Source organism: Schistocerca americana, chromosome X (assembly GCF_021461395.2).
Source record: "Schistocerca americana isolate TAMUIC-IGC-003095 chromosome X, iqSchAmer2.1, whole genome shotgun sequence".
NCBI lineage: Eukaryota > Metazoa > Arthropoda > Insecta > Orthoptera > Acrididae > Schistocerca > Schistocerca americana.
Genome location: NC_060130.1, coordinates 292409889 through 292424003, shown reverse-complemented (window position 1 = coordinate 292424003; position 14115 = coordinate 292409889). Strand labels below are relative to the sequence as shown.

General features: G+C 35.7%; 1 protein-coding gene across 1 annotated transcript in view; it reads left to right on the top strand.

Annotated features, from left to right (window-relative positions):
- Positions 1-14115, top strand: part of LOC124556532 (transcription factor 12) — a 732435-nt gene that overhangs the window by 709580 nt on the left and 8740 nt on the right. The window contains exons 13-14 of the mRNA XM_047130486.1: positions 8773-8859; positions 12343-12488. Of these exons, the coding sequence (XP_046986442.1) occupies positions 8773-8859; positions 12343-12488 (233 nt within the window). The remainder of the gene's footprint in view (positions 1-8772; positions 8860-12342; positions 12489-14115) is intronic.

Here is a 14115-nt window from a genome sequence, read left to right as displayed (position 1 = left end):
TTAAACATCTGAAGACAGGATGCCAGCCATTTCGAAATGCCTTCATGTAAAAATAAACACTTATAACAGCAGCTGGCTGCAGCTAATTCATTATAAATTACATTCAGTTTCAATAGTTGCAGTGTTTTCATATGTCTACAGCGCACAAGACTTATTTGCTAATGTTAATATGAGAAAGAATAGAAACATAAAATGTGGCTATGAAACAGGTAGACACTCCCAGTTGTCAAACAATTAGGAGTAAAAATGTAATTTTTGTCCACAGGCAAGTCGTTTGGGCATTTGAAATTTAGTGTGGTAAATGTTCACAAATACTATAAGCAAAATAGTTCTGATGACTAATGACATAGGCATGGGTTGTTTCTGAAACACTAAATAAATTAAGCATCATTTCTTTGTTCATTTTAAATAAATTAAAAGTCCAAATCTACAATATACATAAAAGATAGATTGCTGCTTGCTATAAATATGACACATTATGCTGCAGAATGGCTCAATGGAAACACAGTTACCCATTTGGCTTTGGGCCATAGCCTTCTGCAGGAAAGGAAGTGCACACACATTCATTCACACAAGCAAGCACACCTCATGTGCACATAACGGCATTGCAGTCCGAGCTGCCAGATATGACGGTCATGTGTGCATGAGGTGTGCTTGTTTGTGTGAGTGTATACATCTTTGTGTGTGTGTGTGTGTGTGTGTGTGTGTGTGTGTGTTGTTGTGTCTCCTTTTCTGGCAAAGGCTTTGGCCAAAAGATAACTGCCTTTTCGTTGTGCCTGTATGCAACTGAGCATATCATCTTTAAAATGAGTAGCAATCTATCTTTTCCTTGTATTGTTGATATTCCAAATCTCTTGAAATTAACACTTATTGGCTGTATTATACAGAGGCCAAACTGGAAAAATGTGAACAATGGAATGACAAATTGTCAAACTGATAATACCTGTCCTCACACGTTCAGTATGTGTTGGTAGTGCAGAGAATATTTTGCTTGGTATCAATATGTTTGTTAGTATTTCTAGCATTGTCAGATGGTCATTATATTGATGCGTTGATAATATTATTGAATAATGAGGGCCCCTTAACTTCTGTGTCACATTTCTACCATTACAGATGCTAGACAAAAATTATATGTCATTAACACTGCACAAAATGGTCAAAACTGCTCAAACAAAAGATAGCAGAGCAGAAAACTCCCTCAAATTTCTTCCACAGGCTGGACTGAGATCACTCAAGGGTTGGTTCTGGCCTGCAGGCTGCCAGTTACCCACCCATGCTCTAGAATAAAGCCTTGCACTACAGTTTTAGGTTTCAGTCAGTCATTTTCCACCCTTGAGTGTTTAGATGCCTTCCATCCCTACCTGTCTATGCTTTGAAAAGTTTCTTCAGCTTGATCTTGAATCTGTACCTCGTCAAAGTGCAACCATTCACATTCATCATTATTGTATTTGGGTTATTACAGATCACACACAAGACACATTATTGCTAATAATGTTATTTAGCAAGATGATAGCAATCAAGAATCTTTCTGAAGTTGTTTACAATTACCCCAACTTTATTAAAAACTATGAGTTCCAGAAATCATTTAAATTTATTTTGTGCCCCACTACCTTACTGCTGTGTTATTTTATAAGGCCAATTCACCCAAATTTCACTGGTTAAAAAATAAATAAATAAATAAAATAAATAAATACTGCTTTTCTGACACATTGTGGAAAGAAGGGGCACTCGATGACAGCAGACACCATTAACTATGTACATCATAACTCATGTATCTAGTTACTTTCTGATGAGTAACATAAGAATTACTTCTGTTGATGCTATGTCTGCATCTATGTGTATGCACTTGTTCCTTACCTTCACTCCAGAAGATGAATTTATTGTTCCGGAAGAGAAGGATCAAGTTTGTATTTTCCAGTATAGATACTATTAGAAATGACATGATTAATACACTGGACTCATTTTTAGGAAGAGTTGAATTCCAATTCCCAACCAACCACCCAAATTTAAGTTTCCCACTGTATCTTCAAAATATACATCTTCGGAAGTTTTTTTTTTTTTTTTGAGGGACTTGTGCTCTATCGTTATTCACTTCCTTGTTGATCAGACATTATACTCTTAATTTTCCTTCCTTCTTTCCTTTTGTCCTTCCTTCAAGTGTCAGTATTGACAGTATAAAGTGATTGTGGTTGTGGCTTTTGGTGATTATCAGTTTTGGAAAGCTTTGTTTCATGTTACTCACTTCCTTTGAACTAAAGCATTTAGGCATGTTAGTGGAACTACGGCAAAGGCCAGGAACTGTTGCGTAATGTATTTATGACAGAAATTATGTGTAAGCATCACTAGATTGTAGAGTTTGCTGTTTAGTCCTATAACCCCCAACCAACCAGAATACAGAGTAAAGCTTTAACATGTCAGTAATATCAATTCTATTCTCAACCATAAAGTGTAGTGATTTATTAAGGCTAACAGTTTTTGAATCACAGTGGTTTAAGATATTTTGATTTTCTTGAAATACATACAAGAAGCTGTAACTATGGGATGGGCAAAATACAAGTGGCCCAGAAACTATCTCATGCGCCGTAAGACAGGCAACACAGCTTACATCATCTGCACCCCAGGATTGATGATATAATTTGGTTTGCCTATGTTAAGATGCATGAAATATTATTCTGGGCTTGTTTTATTTGGTCAGTTTTGATATATTTTAACTCTACCCAATCTCATTAAATAGTCTGCATACACTGCAAATTCACATTACATTAGAGTGCAGATACTGAGCTGTTAATCTTAAAAAAAAAGGGGGGGGGGGAAATATTTCTATAGCAACTTTTGTTATTTTTGTAGCATAGTTGTGTAACTTTGTCTATTCAATCACTGTGTGCTGACTCTTGCTCTTAAATTATTATATAAACAGAAGTTTACCATGTTGTGAGTGGTTATATGAATTATGTGACTAACAGATCACCTATAGTACCAGTATTTCATTATTGCAATATTGACTCAAAAAATGCTAAATATTGCGTTCTGCTGCAGCTCACAGTGGATGACATTAGCTTGCAAGAATCTTCATAAACTTAAAATTGTATGTGTGTGTTAAAATAGTGGAAGTATAAACATGACTTTGCTCAATGTTTCAGAATTGGCAATGTTAGGTTTGTCTGTTTATCAGATTCAACATACTCTAAGCACAGCTCTCTATTTAGAAAATTGTGTGTGAATACTGTCACCTGGTATATGGCACATATTACTAACATGGACCAAAAATTTTTAAGGTATAATAACGTAAGCTTTTTAATTTACACATCTGTTTGACTACTTTATTCTTTTTCCACACCGCACTTCTTGTTATCAGCACAAGAAGTCAGTCTTTTCTGTGATTTTCTCTATTGTAGTCTATTGATATGTTCCACATCCTCAATGATCTCCTTGCTAGGGGGATATAGTAAGAACAGTGTGTCTAATGCAATCAAAAGTAATGTTTGATTCAGCTAAGAAAGAGTTGACTCCTTGTAAAATCATCATATACTTGAAGTGACAGCTCCTGTGTAAAATAGATGTGAGATGCAAGTTTTCTGATAGTGCAGTTTTTGGATTTGTTGGCTATCTTTCATTTGTGGTTTTGTTCTTTGTTTTCAAAACACAGTATTGGAAATTGCTACTGTAGCTCTCAACTGAGATACACAGCTGCACTACGGAAATAACAAAAGCTGCTATAGAAATATTTTCCACTTCTGTGAGATTAACAGGTTGACTCATTTCAAGCCGTGATGCACATTGAGGTTATCAGAACCTATTTATTCTTAGTTGTTTATAGTAGTAACATATTTTTAACATATTATTTAGCTTTATTTTTTTCTGTGAAAATCTCTGTGGCAAACATATCTCACTGTAAGGTGCTTTGTGGAGTATAACTTTGAATGTAAATTTGCTGAAGACCACCATTTAGAATGCTGAGGCACATCTCCCAATGAGCAAATGGATAACCCTTGTTACTGATGTTACATAAAATGTGAAATACATTTCATGCACCCAGAAACATAGTTCCCTAAAACTTCCCTCCTAACCATCGTGATAGCAGTGTGCTGGATGTTTTGCTGTTCATGCCAATAACAACAACAATATAGTCTTTGTGGACAGCATACAGTGGTCATGGGGGCTTGGTTTGGTTTAAGAAATGCTGAGCGACATGTTTATGAAGTTGAGACACCGAAACCAAATTTGAAAATGTTCATCTGACTGTGCAAGTTTATATTTTACTTGATTTTTGTAAATGGCTTAAGGTAAATCTTGTTCAGTTGAGAATTTTCTCTCTTTAATGACTTCACTGTTGATAAGACATTAAACCCTGATCTTCCTTTCTTTCTTCTTTATGAAAAGAGTTCCTCTTTTTATGCAACGGCACAATGGGGAACAGGTAGGAAGGTCTAAAAGAAGACCCTAAGGCTTTTACGTGATATAGCAGTAAAGGATGAAACCAGATGCAATAACGTATACTGGTAATACAGAGCTGGCTGTGTTCATTCCTAAAGCAAAACTTTTATAGTCATAAGACTTCATTTTGAACATTTGGTATTAAACTAGTATCTGCTTTAGATTATTACTTGTTTTATTGTTATCCTTGTATTTTAGCATCCATCATGAAGGGTACTGTGCCATATGCTTGTTCTTTGCCATATTTTCTATGGCAAAGAAGGCAGACTAAAATCACCTTGATATGTCTGCACATAAGGGCCAGTTTCATTAGCACCCTTCTGCAGATGTTACTTGATTATAGACCTTGTTAATGATGTAGTTTCAAAGATTTGCTTTTGTGAGGGATGTTCGTTATGGCTTTAAGTATGCAGGTACAAAACATTACATGAATTTCACATTGGGTTGTAAATGCCCATTATCTGAACAGCCACCAACAATAACCATGCAGCGTTGAAATCCTCTGATATGTGTGTTGTATCAGTTCTTTTATGTTGGTCAACAGATGTAAAAGAAACATTAACATTAACATAGCAAATTTTCTGTTGCAATATAATAACCAAATGTATGTGTGTTCTTCATACATTTTCGTCATCCTCCTCTTCCTTTCTGGTGTCCTTTATCCTGCCAATGCCAGGTCAAGACTAGTATGGTACTTCTCGCCGTATAGAACTAACTGTATCCACATACAGGCTGTTATCATGATGGGTCGTTTTAAAGCTACTGCCAGCTCTTCCCCTCCCTTCCCCTCTTGCCCTTCCAGGAATACATGCAAACATGGAAAATTGCCCAACAACCACATCCAGGATGGTTGGCACAGTGCCCCATGGCCATTAATCTCGAAGGTGGATTTGATCCGGGGCCACCGTATCTCCCTGCATCATGGAAGCAGGTGCTTTAATGTGCTCAGCTATCTGAGTGGGTCATACTTTGTACACGTCACTACTAAATATCTTTGTGCAGGGGAAATGACTTGTGCTGCTGAGTGAGAGGAGTAGCATTATAACCATTCAGAGCATGAACAACCATTTTTCCTTTATATATCTATAAATACACATGCTAAGGGAAGCTCCTCACAAGATCTCCAGAACTTAAAAAAATGTGTACCACAGAGAAATGACAACAAACAAGTCAGTCACATAGGCTCATTCATACCATTTCTTCTTTCATGTGAAGTCCAGTCTAAAATCATTAGTCAATTTAATGAGCAACATTTTTAAAACACTTGAAAAATGTAATAGATGTCTTGACAATAGACTACTCAGTCCCAGCTGAGGGAGCAGTATGATGGGAAAAAGCATTATCCCCCTACATTTGTTCCTAGAATATTTTGGGAAACAACCTAAATAACTTAAATAGCTTTACTTACCATGGTGAGTCTAAAACTATTATTTAGAACTGTGCATCGTTATGTCCCCAGAAAACCCATTATTGCTCATTTCTTCCTGATCTTCTCTGAACCACTCCAGATGAAATATTGGTCAGCCCTAAGTGAATATAAAATTGGGATTGAGTCTCAAATCTGGAAAGAGATAAGTGGCATGCAAACTTCTACATATACTTTTGAATGACTTGATGACTGAGAGAAGTGAGCCTTTCCTCCCTCCTCCTTCTTTGTGCTTCATTTTTAAAAAAGAAAAATACCACATTTGTATTATTTTATTGGAACAAATATATTTCCAGTGATGACAGAAAACATTAAATATAAACTAGCACATATGACATGAAGAAAGTTGCAGGTATAAATTTAAAAAAAAAATAGTGGTTTACAGACACCAGCTTTGAAAATCTTGAGCATTCACTCTCAGAAGCTCACTGTTCATGCCCTGTGGTACAGAGGGTAGAAGATAAGTTTGAAATTTGAAGAGACATCAACAGATCAGTCTTCTCCTTCAATTTTTTAAAACCGTGGTATCTGCGGCCTGTTCTTATCTATTTTATTTGTGACATTAACACTCTTAAACATATGAGTACCACCTATGTACAACTTCAGAAAGAGATGCAGTGAGAGCAAGGCCAAGACACATACAAATGTAAGCTCTCAAGTTTTCAGAACTTTTCAGTCTGTCTGTTCTTCATGAGGACAAGACAGAAGAGAAATTGGAAAAGAAAAAGAAAATTTGTAGTGCTGATGATTAAAAGGAAAATCCAATCCAAACTCTGGATTTTCTTGTCAGGGTTCTGTATAGAATCTTTTCTTTATTCCATTACCCTTGCATGTCTTCTTTGCCTACTCAATATATGAATTGTTTCTAAATTTGTGAGCTTAAGATCTTATAGTTGTTCTTTGTGATTGAATATATGTCAGTTCTGCTGTGATTATTCCAACTTCTACAATATTATGTAAATGCTACTCATGTGAAAAGTGTTCATTTCATAAACATAATAGATAGTATCAGGCCATAAATATAGTGTTTGTCTGTAATTTTGGCTTACATATTGTTTACTTGAAATTTTTTAAAGAAATATCTTCGTACATGATTCCAAGGGGTCCTAGATCCCCCTTTAAAGAAAACAAAAATAAAAAAAATAAAAAAATAAATAAATAAAAAAACTGTTAGCATTGTACACTAAGGACAAGAAATGTTTTCTATCTCTTTGGATGGTGTGAATAATGACAATGAACGTAATCTGTCTTAGAGTATGTTAGTATTATTCTGTCAATGAATTACTCACAGTCTGAAAGTAAAGAGTAAAACCAAGAATTTATTTGAGTGTAGCTTTTGGACTATGTAATATGCAGCTGTGGTTGTTATTTCTTTCAATAATGATTTCAAAGCAGGCAAAATAAAGCAAGCAGTTCGAAAGATAAACCATCACATTTGATAAGAATTAAGTCATAAATGAAGAACTGAGCAGACACAATCTTTGTACATCATTATAACTTTGACTTTGATCTGGAGAATTTCAAAAGCAGTATTCCTAGTTTGAAAAGCTGTCTTCATGGTTTGAACATGTACACCTTTGTGGCCATGAATTGAGTATTATGCTTTGTCATGTGGTACCCTGGTTTGAAATATCAATTAAGTGTACACATGGGAATAGAGCAAGGAGAATTATCATTTATTGAGCAGAAAAAGTGAGAGACTCATAGAATATGGAGAAGGAGCCTATGTCACCACCCAGTGCAAGATCATACAGAAAGCAGCTTGGGGAGAGAATAGAGGATAAAGTATGTATGCTGCATGTGAGAGAAATTAAATAGGAAGCAGAATTTTAGCTACCAGACTAAAAAATAAAAAACAAGGCTTGGATGGATGGGGAGGAGTGGCCAAGGATGCTGGGTATCATATCCAAAATATTTCAGAGTGTAGAGAGGAAAATAGTAAGGAAAGAAACAAAAATATATCAGAATCTAGAATGTTGTTGTAATGTTATATGTTTCTGTGGATAGATTACTAGTAAAAAAAAGATGCTGGACAACAGTCAGGCTCTTACTAATCACAGAAAATTGTTTAGCTTTCATGCTAAGTTCATGTTCACAGTTATTGAGTGTAGCAGTCATGTTTGCTATATTCTTTATTAGCCAATGTTTTGCTTTTCAATGCTCTCTGTGTATCGAGAATTTCATGATACTTTCTTCTCTGTATCTTGTTTCTCCCATCTTTATCAGCATTGAGTTGTTCACCACACCGTTTCCATTCAGAATCTCCATCCCCTTTTCAGTTTAGATCCATGTTAACTGGCAAAAGCATCATCCTTAATGTAGGCTTGGCATTCATAAAGTTCTTTGTATCAGTTTTTATTCTCATAGTAGTATGACTGTTTTATGTGAAAGTATATGTTGAAAGGCAGTCAGTCATCTGTTGAAAATCAAGACTTATAATGTGAAAGATAGTCTAGCGTGAAATATTGCAGCCTTTCTGTCTGGCATATTTATTAATTTCTGGTTTGAAAAGGTAAATAAGTCAGTACTGTATAACAAAAACTCTTATTTGGGTATTTATTTAATATTCTGATATATAAAACGTTCTTTCCAAACGTGTAGTCTGACAGTTAGAACAATTGTACAAAGACATTATTTAAACTTTTCAATACTTCCATGTTGTTGTTGTTAAGTCTAATTGGTTTTGGGACATTTTTCTGCAATTTGTTTCTGGAAAAGATTTCTACACATCAAATACATTCAAAGTTAGAAGAGCACCCAATACTCTCTCATCCTCTCTTTCTCTCCTTCCTTAAACAATTCAGTGACACAGTGGAGGGACTATTACATATTAGTCCATTACTTCTGTTACTGACTGAAATCGAAATTTTCTTAACTGAGGAGTCATACTGATATGTGTTTTTCTCCCACCGTTGTTCGAGTGCCGATGAGGAAGAGGACCCTGATACAAAAGCAGCTAGAGAAAAGGAGAGGAGACAAGCCAACAATGCAAGGGAAAGGTGAGCTTGTACAATCACATGCAAACGCTTTCTCCTGTCATGTGCCCAAAGTTGATGATAGATTGTAAATATGGTGATGGTTGCCTTCCATATAGCTGCTAAGTTGCTCGTGTTTAATTATGTCTCACATTCTCTTCATGCCAGATTCCTGATTGTTAAACTGCACTGATAATGTTAACAAATATTACAGTAAGAGTAAAATTTAGCTGTAGTTATTTGCTTGTGTTCTTTTTTGTGTGTTAAGGATTCATGTATTTCCTTTCCTCCTCGTTTTTACAGGCCATGTCACAAATTGGAGTGTGTTTACTCTAAATGTTTTGTGTGTCTTTATAGTTGTTTGAGCTTCATATAATAGACAATTTTAATTACAACTGCTCATTACACTCAGCTGACAGATGTCATAGACTACCTCCTAATATCATGTTGGACCTCATTTTGCCCAATGTAGTGCTGCAACTCAATGTGGCGTGGACTCGTTGGAAGTCCCCTGCAGAAATACTGAGCTTTGTTGCCTCTAGAGCCATCCATAACTGCGAAACTGTTGCTGTTGCAGAGTTTTGTGCACGAACTGACTTCCCGATTATGTCCCATAAATGTGCAATGGGGTGATCTAGGTGGCCAAATCATTGGCTCAAATTGTCCAAAATGTTCTTCAAACCAATCACGAACAATCGTGGCCTGGTGACATGATGATGTTTGGGAACATGAAGCCCATGAATGGCTGCAGATGGTCTCCAAGTAGCTGAACGTAACTGTTTACAGACAATGATTGGTTCAGTTGGACCAGAGGATCCATCCCATTCCATGTAAACATGCCTCACACCATTATGAAGCCACCACTAGCTTGCACAGTGCCTTTTTGACAACTTGGGTCCATGGCTTCATGGGGTCTTTGCTACACTCGAACCCTACGATCAGGTCTTACCAACTGAAAGTGGGAACTCATCTGACCAGGCCTCTGTTTCCCAGTTGCCTAGGGTCCAACCGATATGGTCACAAGTCTGAGATGCACTTCAGTGATGTTGCGCTGTTAGCAAAGGCATTCACATCAGTCGTGCTGCCATAGCCTATTAACACCAAATTTCATTGCATTGTCATAATGGATACATTCATTGTACATCACACATCGATTTCTGCAGTTATTTCATGCAGTGTTGCTTGCCTGTTACCTCTGACAAGTCTATACAAATGCCACTGCTGTTGGTCATTAAGTGAAGGCTGTCAGCCACTGTGTTGTCTGTGGTGAGAGGTAATATCCAAAATGTGGTATTCTCAGCACACTCTTGACACAGTGGATCTTGAAATATTGAATTCCTTAATGATTTTCAAAGTGGAATGTCCCATGCGGCTAGCTCCAGCTATCATTCTGCATTCAAAGTCTGTTAATTCCCATCATGTGGCCATAATCAGGCCGGAAACTTTTTCACACGAATCACCTTAGTACAAATGACAGCTACACCAATGCACTGCCCTTTTATACCTTGTGTACTCAATACTACCATCATCTGTGTATGTGCATATAGCTGTCCCATGACTTTTGTAACCTCAATATATAAACTACTGGAAGGATCAGTTTGTGCCCAATAATTGTGCTCTGTGTTTAAATGTTCCTTATATTTTATTTTGTTTTATTCTATGTGATGAAATATTCTAGGTATGCAACAAACATAAATCTGAGCAGAAGGTTCTGGACCATTCTCAGAGATTAAATAGGAAAGTTAGCCAGGGTGGAATGCAAACAAAACTGACATAAAGAAAAAACCAAAGATTAAATAACTTTTCTTTAGGAAAGTTCTGCTTCAGTTCTGCACGTATTGATACTGAAGTTGGATTTTCTCTCATTTCAGTATAAAAATACAGTTGAAGCTGCAGTCATGGAAAAAATGGAATAACAGAACTCTTTATTGTTTTATCTGTGAGCAAAATGAAGCAAAAACAATTTTTTGTCATTGTTTAATCATATATGCAGTCTATAATGCAACACTAGAATAAACATCTTTCTCAGTTAGAACGAGACACCTGCATAATGCTCCCATACAAATTATATTGACTCAACAGGAGTTAATTTGGGTGTAGTTCTTCTATTACATTGTGAAATCACACGAATTTAATTTCAGAATTTCTGGCAAGATTTTTCGTTTTAAAAACCAAAAAGTATAGTAATGTTACATCTGAACAAAGACTGACAGTATAAATATGAATTTTGGTGGCACCTTCTCATCTCTTTCTTTCTGTATTGACATTAAATAAATCTCAAAGCATACAGTCAATGTTGTCTAAAGTTTTGTTATTTGCTGCGGTTCATCATGGTAATGTGTTACAATTTTTTGTTGGATCAATACTGCCACATGCAAAAACAAAGATACTGATTTCAGTCTGAGTTCAGTACATTGTGAAGGTTAATTTTTATTTGATTTGTGATACTTTTCTACTCAAAATCCTATCCTGTTGATCCATCTTTAATTTTCAAGTTAGCTCAGTGCTAACAGTTACGCAACTCCTACTTTCTCACAAGCCAGTAAAAACAAAGTATACCAGCACATCAGTTTTGCATTGTATCATTCTGTTTCTGTATTTAATTTTCCTTACAGGTATCACTCCCAATGATTGCTCTGTGTTTTGTGTACATCAATATGCGTGGACTATTTTTGTAGTGTCAGTTGTACTACATGGATATCGCTTCTCATTTATGAGGCACAAATGAGATTTTTCAAGTCCTATTTTATCTGTAATATGTGCAATATATGTGTGAATAAATAAATTAAATTATGTGGCAGTCAAAATTTTTGTGTAGCACAAAATATTTTTGAATCACAGTAAAAGATTTTTTTTTTCAATTTCTTGAAGCAGACCACAAACAAGCAAATTGCACTGAATGAGCCCCATAGCGTCCTTCACATGTAAAAAGCTGTGTTCATATTGATTATCTTGTTGAGTTGAACTAATGTAATGTATTGTTGTGTGTTATAGGCAAACTACGTTTTCCGTTATTACATTTTTATGAATTTTAGTGTACTCGAGTACTCTAGAAGATGTATTATACATTGCTCCACAAAAATAAAATAAAACATTTCAAAACAGGCAAAATATATGTGATATTACCAGTAGTATATAAATATTTTGTGCCTAAACTTGGTGGTGGTGGTAATAATATTAGTAATAGTAATAGTAATAGTAGTAGTAGTAGTGACTCAATGGTGGTGCTTACAGTCAATGTACATAAGTATCAAATAAACTATTAACAAATAATCTTCTTACTTATTTAATTGTGTCTGTCTACTTTTTACATACAGGTGAACACTTTGAGTCATACAAATAGAAGTTATTAGCTAATTATATTTGTGTATTTTAGTGTGTATGGTCATTTTCCTGCTGACATAATGTACTTTGTACCACAAAATTGCAGAAACAGTGTTACAGACTTCATAGTTATTCATGTGTTCATTTTTATAAAAGACATGTTTTCATTAATAATGTTTTTAGGATACGTATCCGGGACATAAATGAAGCTCTTAAGGAGTTGGGACGGATGTGCATGACACATCTGAAGACCGACAAACCACAGACAAAATTGGGCATCCTCAATATGGCAGTTGAAGTGATAATGAATCTTGAGCAGCAAGTACGAGGTATGATGTTGTCATTAGTGTAGAGGAAGCTGTTTGCTGTTGAATGTGGATGCAAGCAGTGCTTCAGTGGAAAAAATGACTAAACTTTGTTTATAATGTGCTGACAGTGTAAAAGCAGAGTAGTTTAGGCAACAGAGGTAGTAAGTCACCACATTCCTTGTCATGTATTCCTGTAATTTTTCAGAGGTGCAACACATTTTACTAGAGAAGTAAACTAACTTTGACAAAAAAATTACAGATCAGCAATTAAATTATGCCTACCTGTATTATATAAACAAATATTCCTACGTGTCATTTTTAAACAATGGTCTGAAGAAAGACGATTACTCACTGTATCGAAGAAGCAGAAGATAGGCACGTGGACAAGATATTAAACATAAAACCTTGGCTTTTGAATTTGTCCCTCCACCCTGCCCACCTCTCATCCATCCCAGCAGCGAAAAACAGTGTTTTTACATTGAAGAATACTATCTGTGAAAGCCTGCATTGCATCACTGAATGCTCGGTTGTGTGTTTTTTAGTACAGTATTTAATCAGTATGGACATTCAGTCCTTGAGGTGTAGGTCTGAAAGCTCTTGAGAGTATCCACTTGCCACTACTATGAGAACATTTTCCACACAAGTGACTTAATCATTCACCCTCCACCCCCCCACCACCCTTTTCTTAATTTTTTTCATCTATGTCAGTTTTTGCTGCTACTTGTGATATGGCTTGACGCCCCAAGCAGCCAAGTCCTGTGTAGAAATCTTACAGTTGTTTCCCTGGTGCCCCTCACAGCTTGGCCCTGGATATAAGTACTTCATTTGATTCAACAAATTTTGTGGCCATAAATGTCTTCAGATATGGTAACAGATGGAATTCAGAGGGTGTCAAATTCAGCAAATTTGGTTGATGTTCAAAGAATTCCTACTAGAAATGCCTCTGTTTTCCCATTGTCTCGGTAGTTTTTGGGCAACTGCGTTGCCCTAATCAATAATGATCTTTTTATAAATTTTGCAGTCATATTTTTTTCACCCAGAGGATCCAAAAACTTGCATAGTTTTAAGTTTACCTTGGTTTTCTTAAATTACTTAAGGTAAATATCAGGATGATTCCTTTTAGAATAACACAACCGGTTTTCTTCCCCATCATTTCCCTATCCATGTGCCCTGTGTATAATGGTCTTGCTGTTGATGTTACCCCAGCTCCTAGTTGATTCATGAAATTATGCCACATTTTCCTCTTATTTTATTTGGCACTGCCATTAAATCCTCTGAATCCAACCCCATTTGCTCACCACAATCATTATACTCTTCCAATTTTTCCATTTCCTACAGTGCATTATAGGAATACTATCGCTTTTCTCTCATCAGTTTCTTTTTTCTTGAAAAGAGTACCATTACATTATATCCATGTACTTCCAAAATCAGAGTCTTCATTAAAATCCAACATCCTTTTATACTAATGGAAAAAAGTCTACAACCATTAACATATCAACATTCAAACCCAGAATTATAAAAAAGTTGTTATACGGGGTTTAATAGGCACCATTATTTTGTGTTTAACAGGTGGCAACAATTATTTTAATGACTAAAATGGGCATTATCATCAATGCTCCCATTTTAGTTAAAGCATCTAACAATTTCT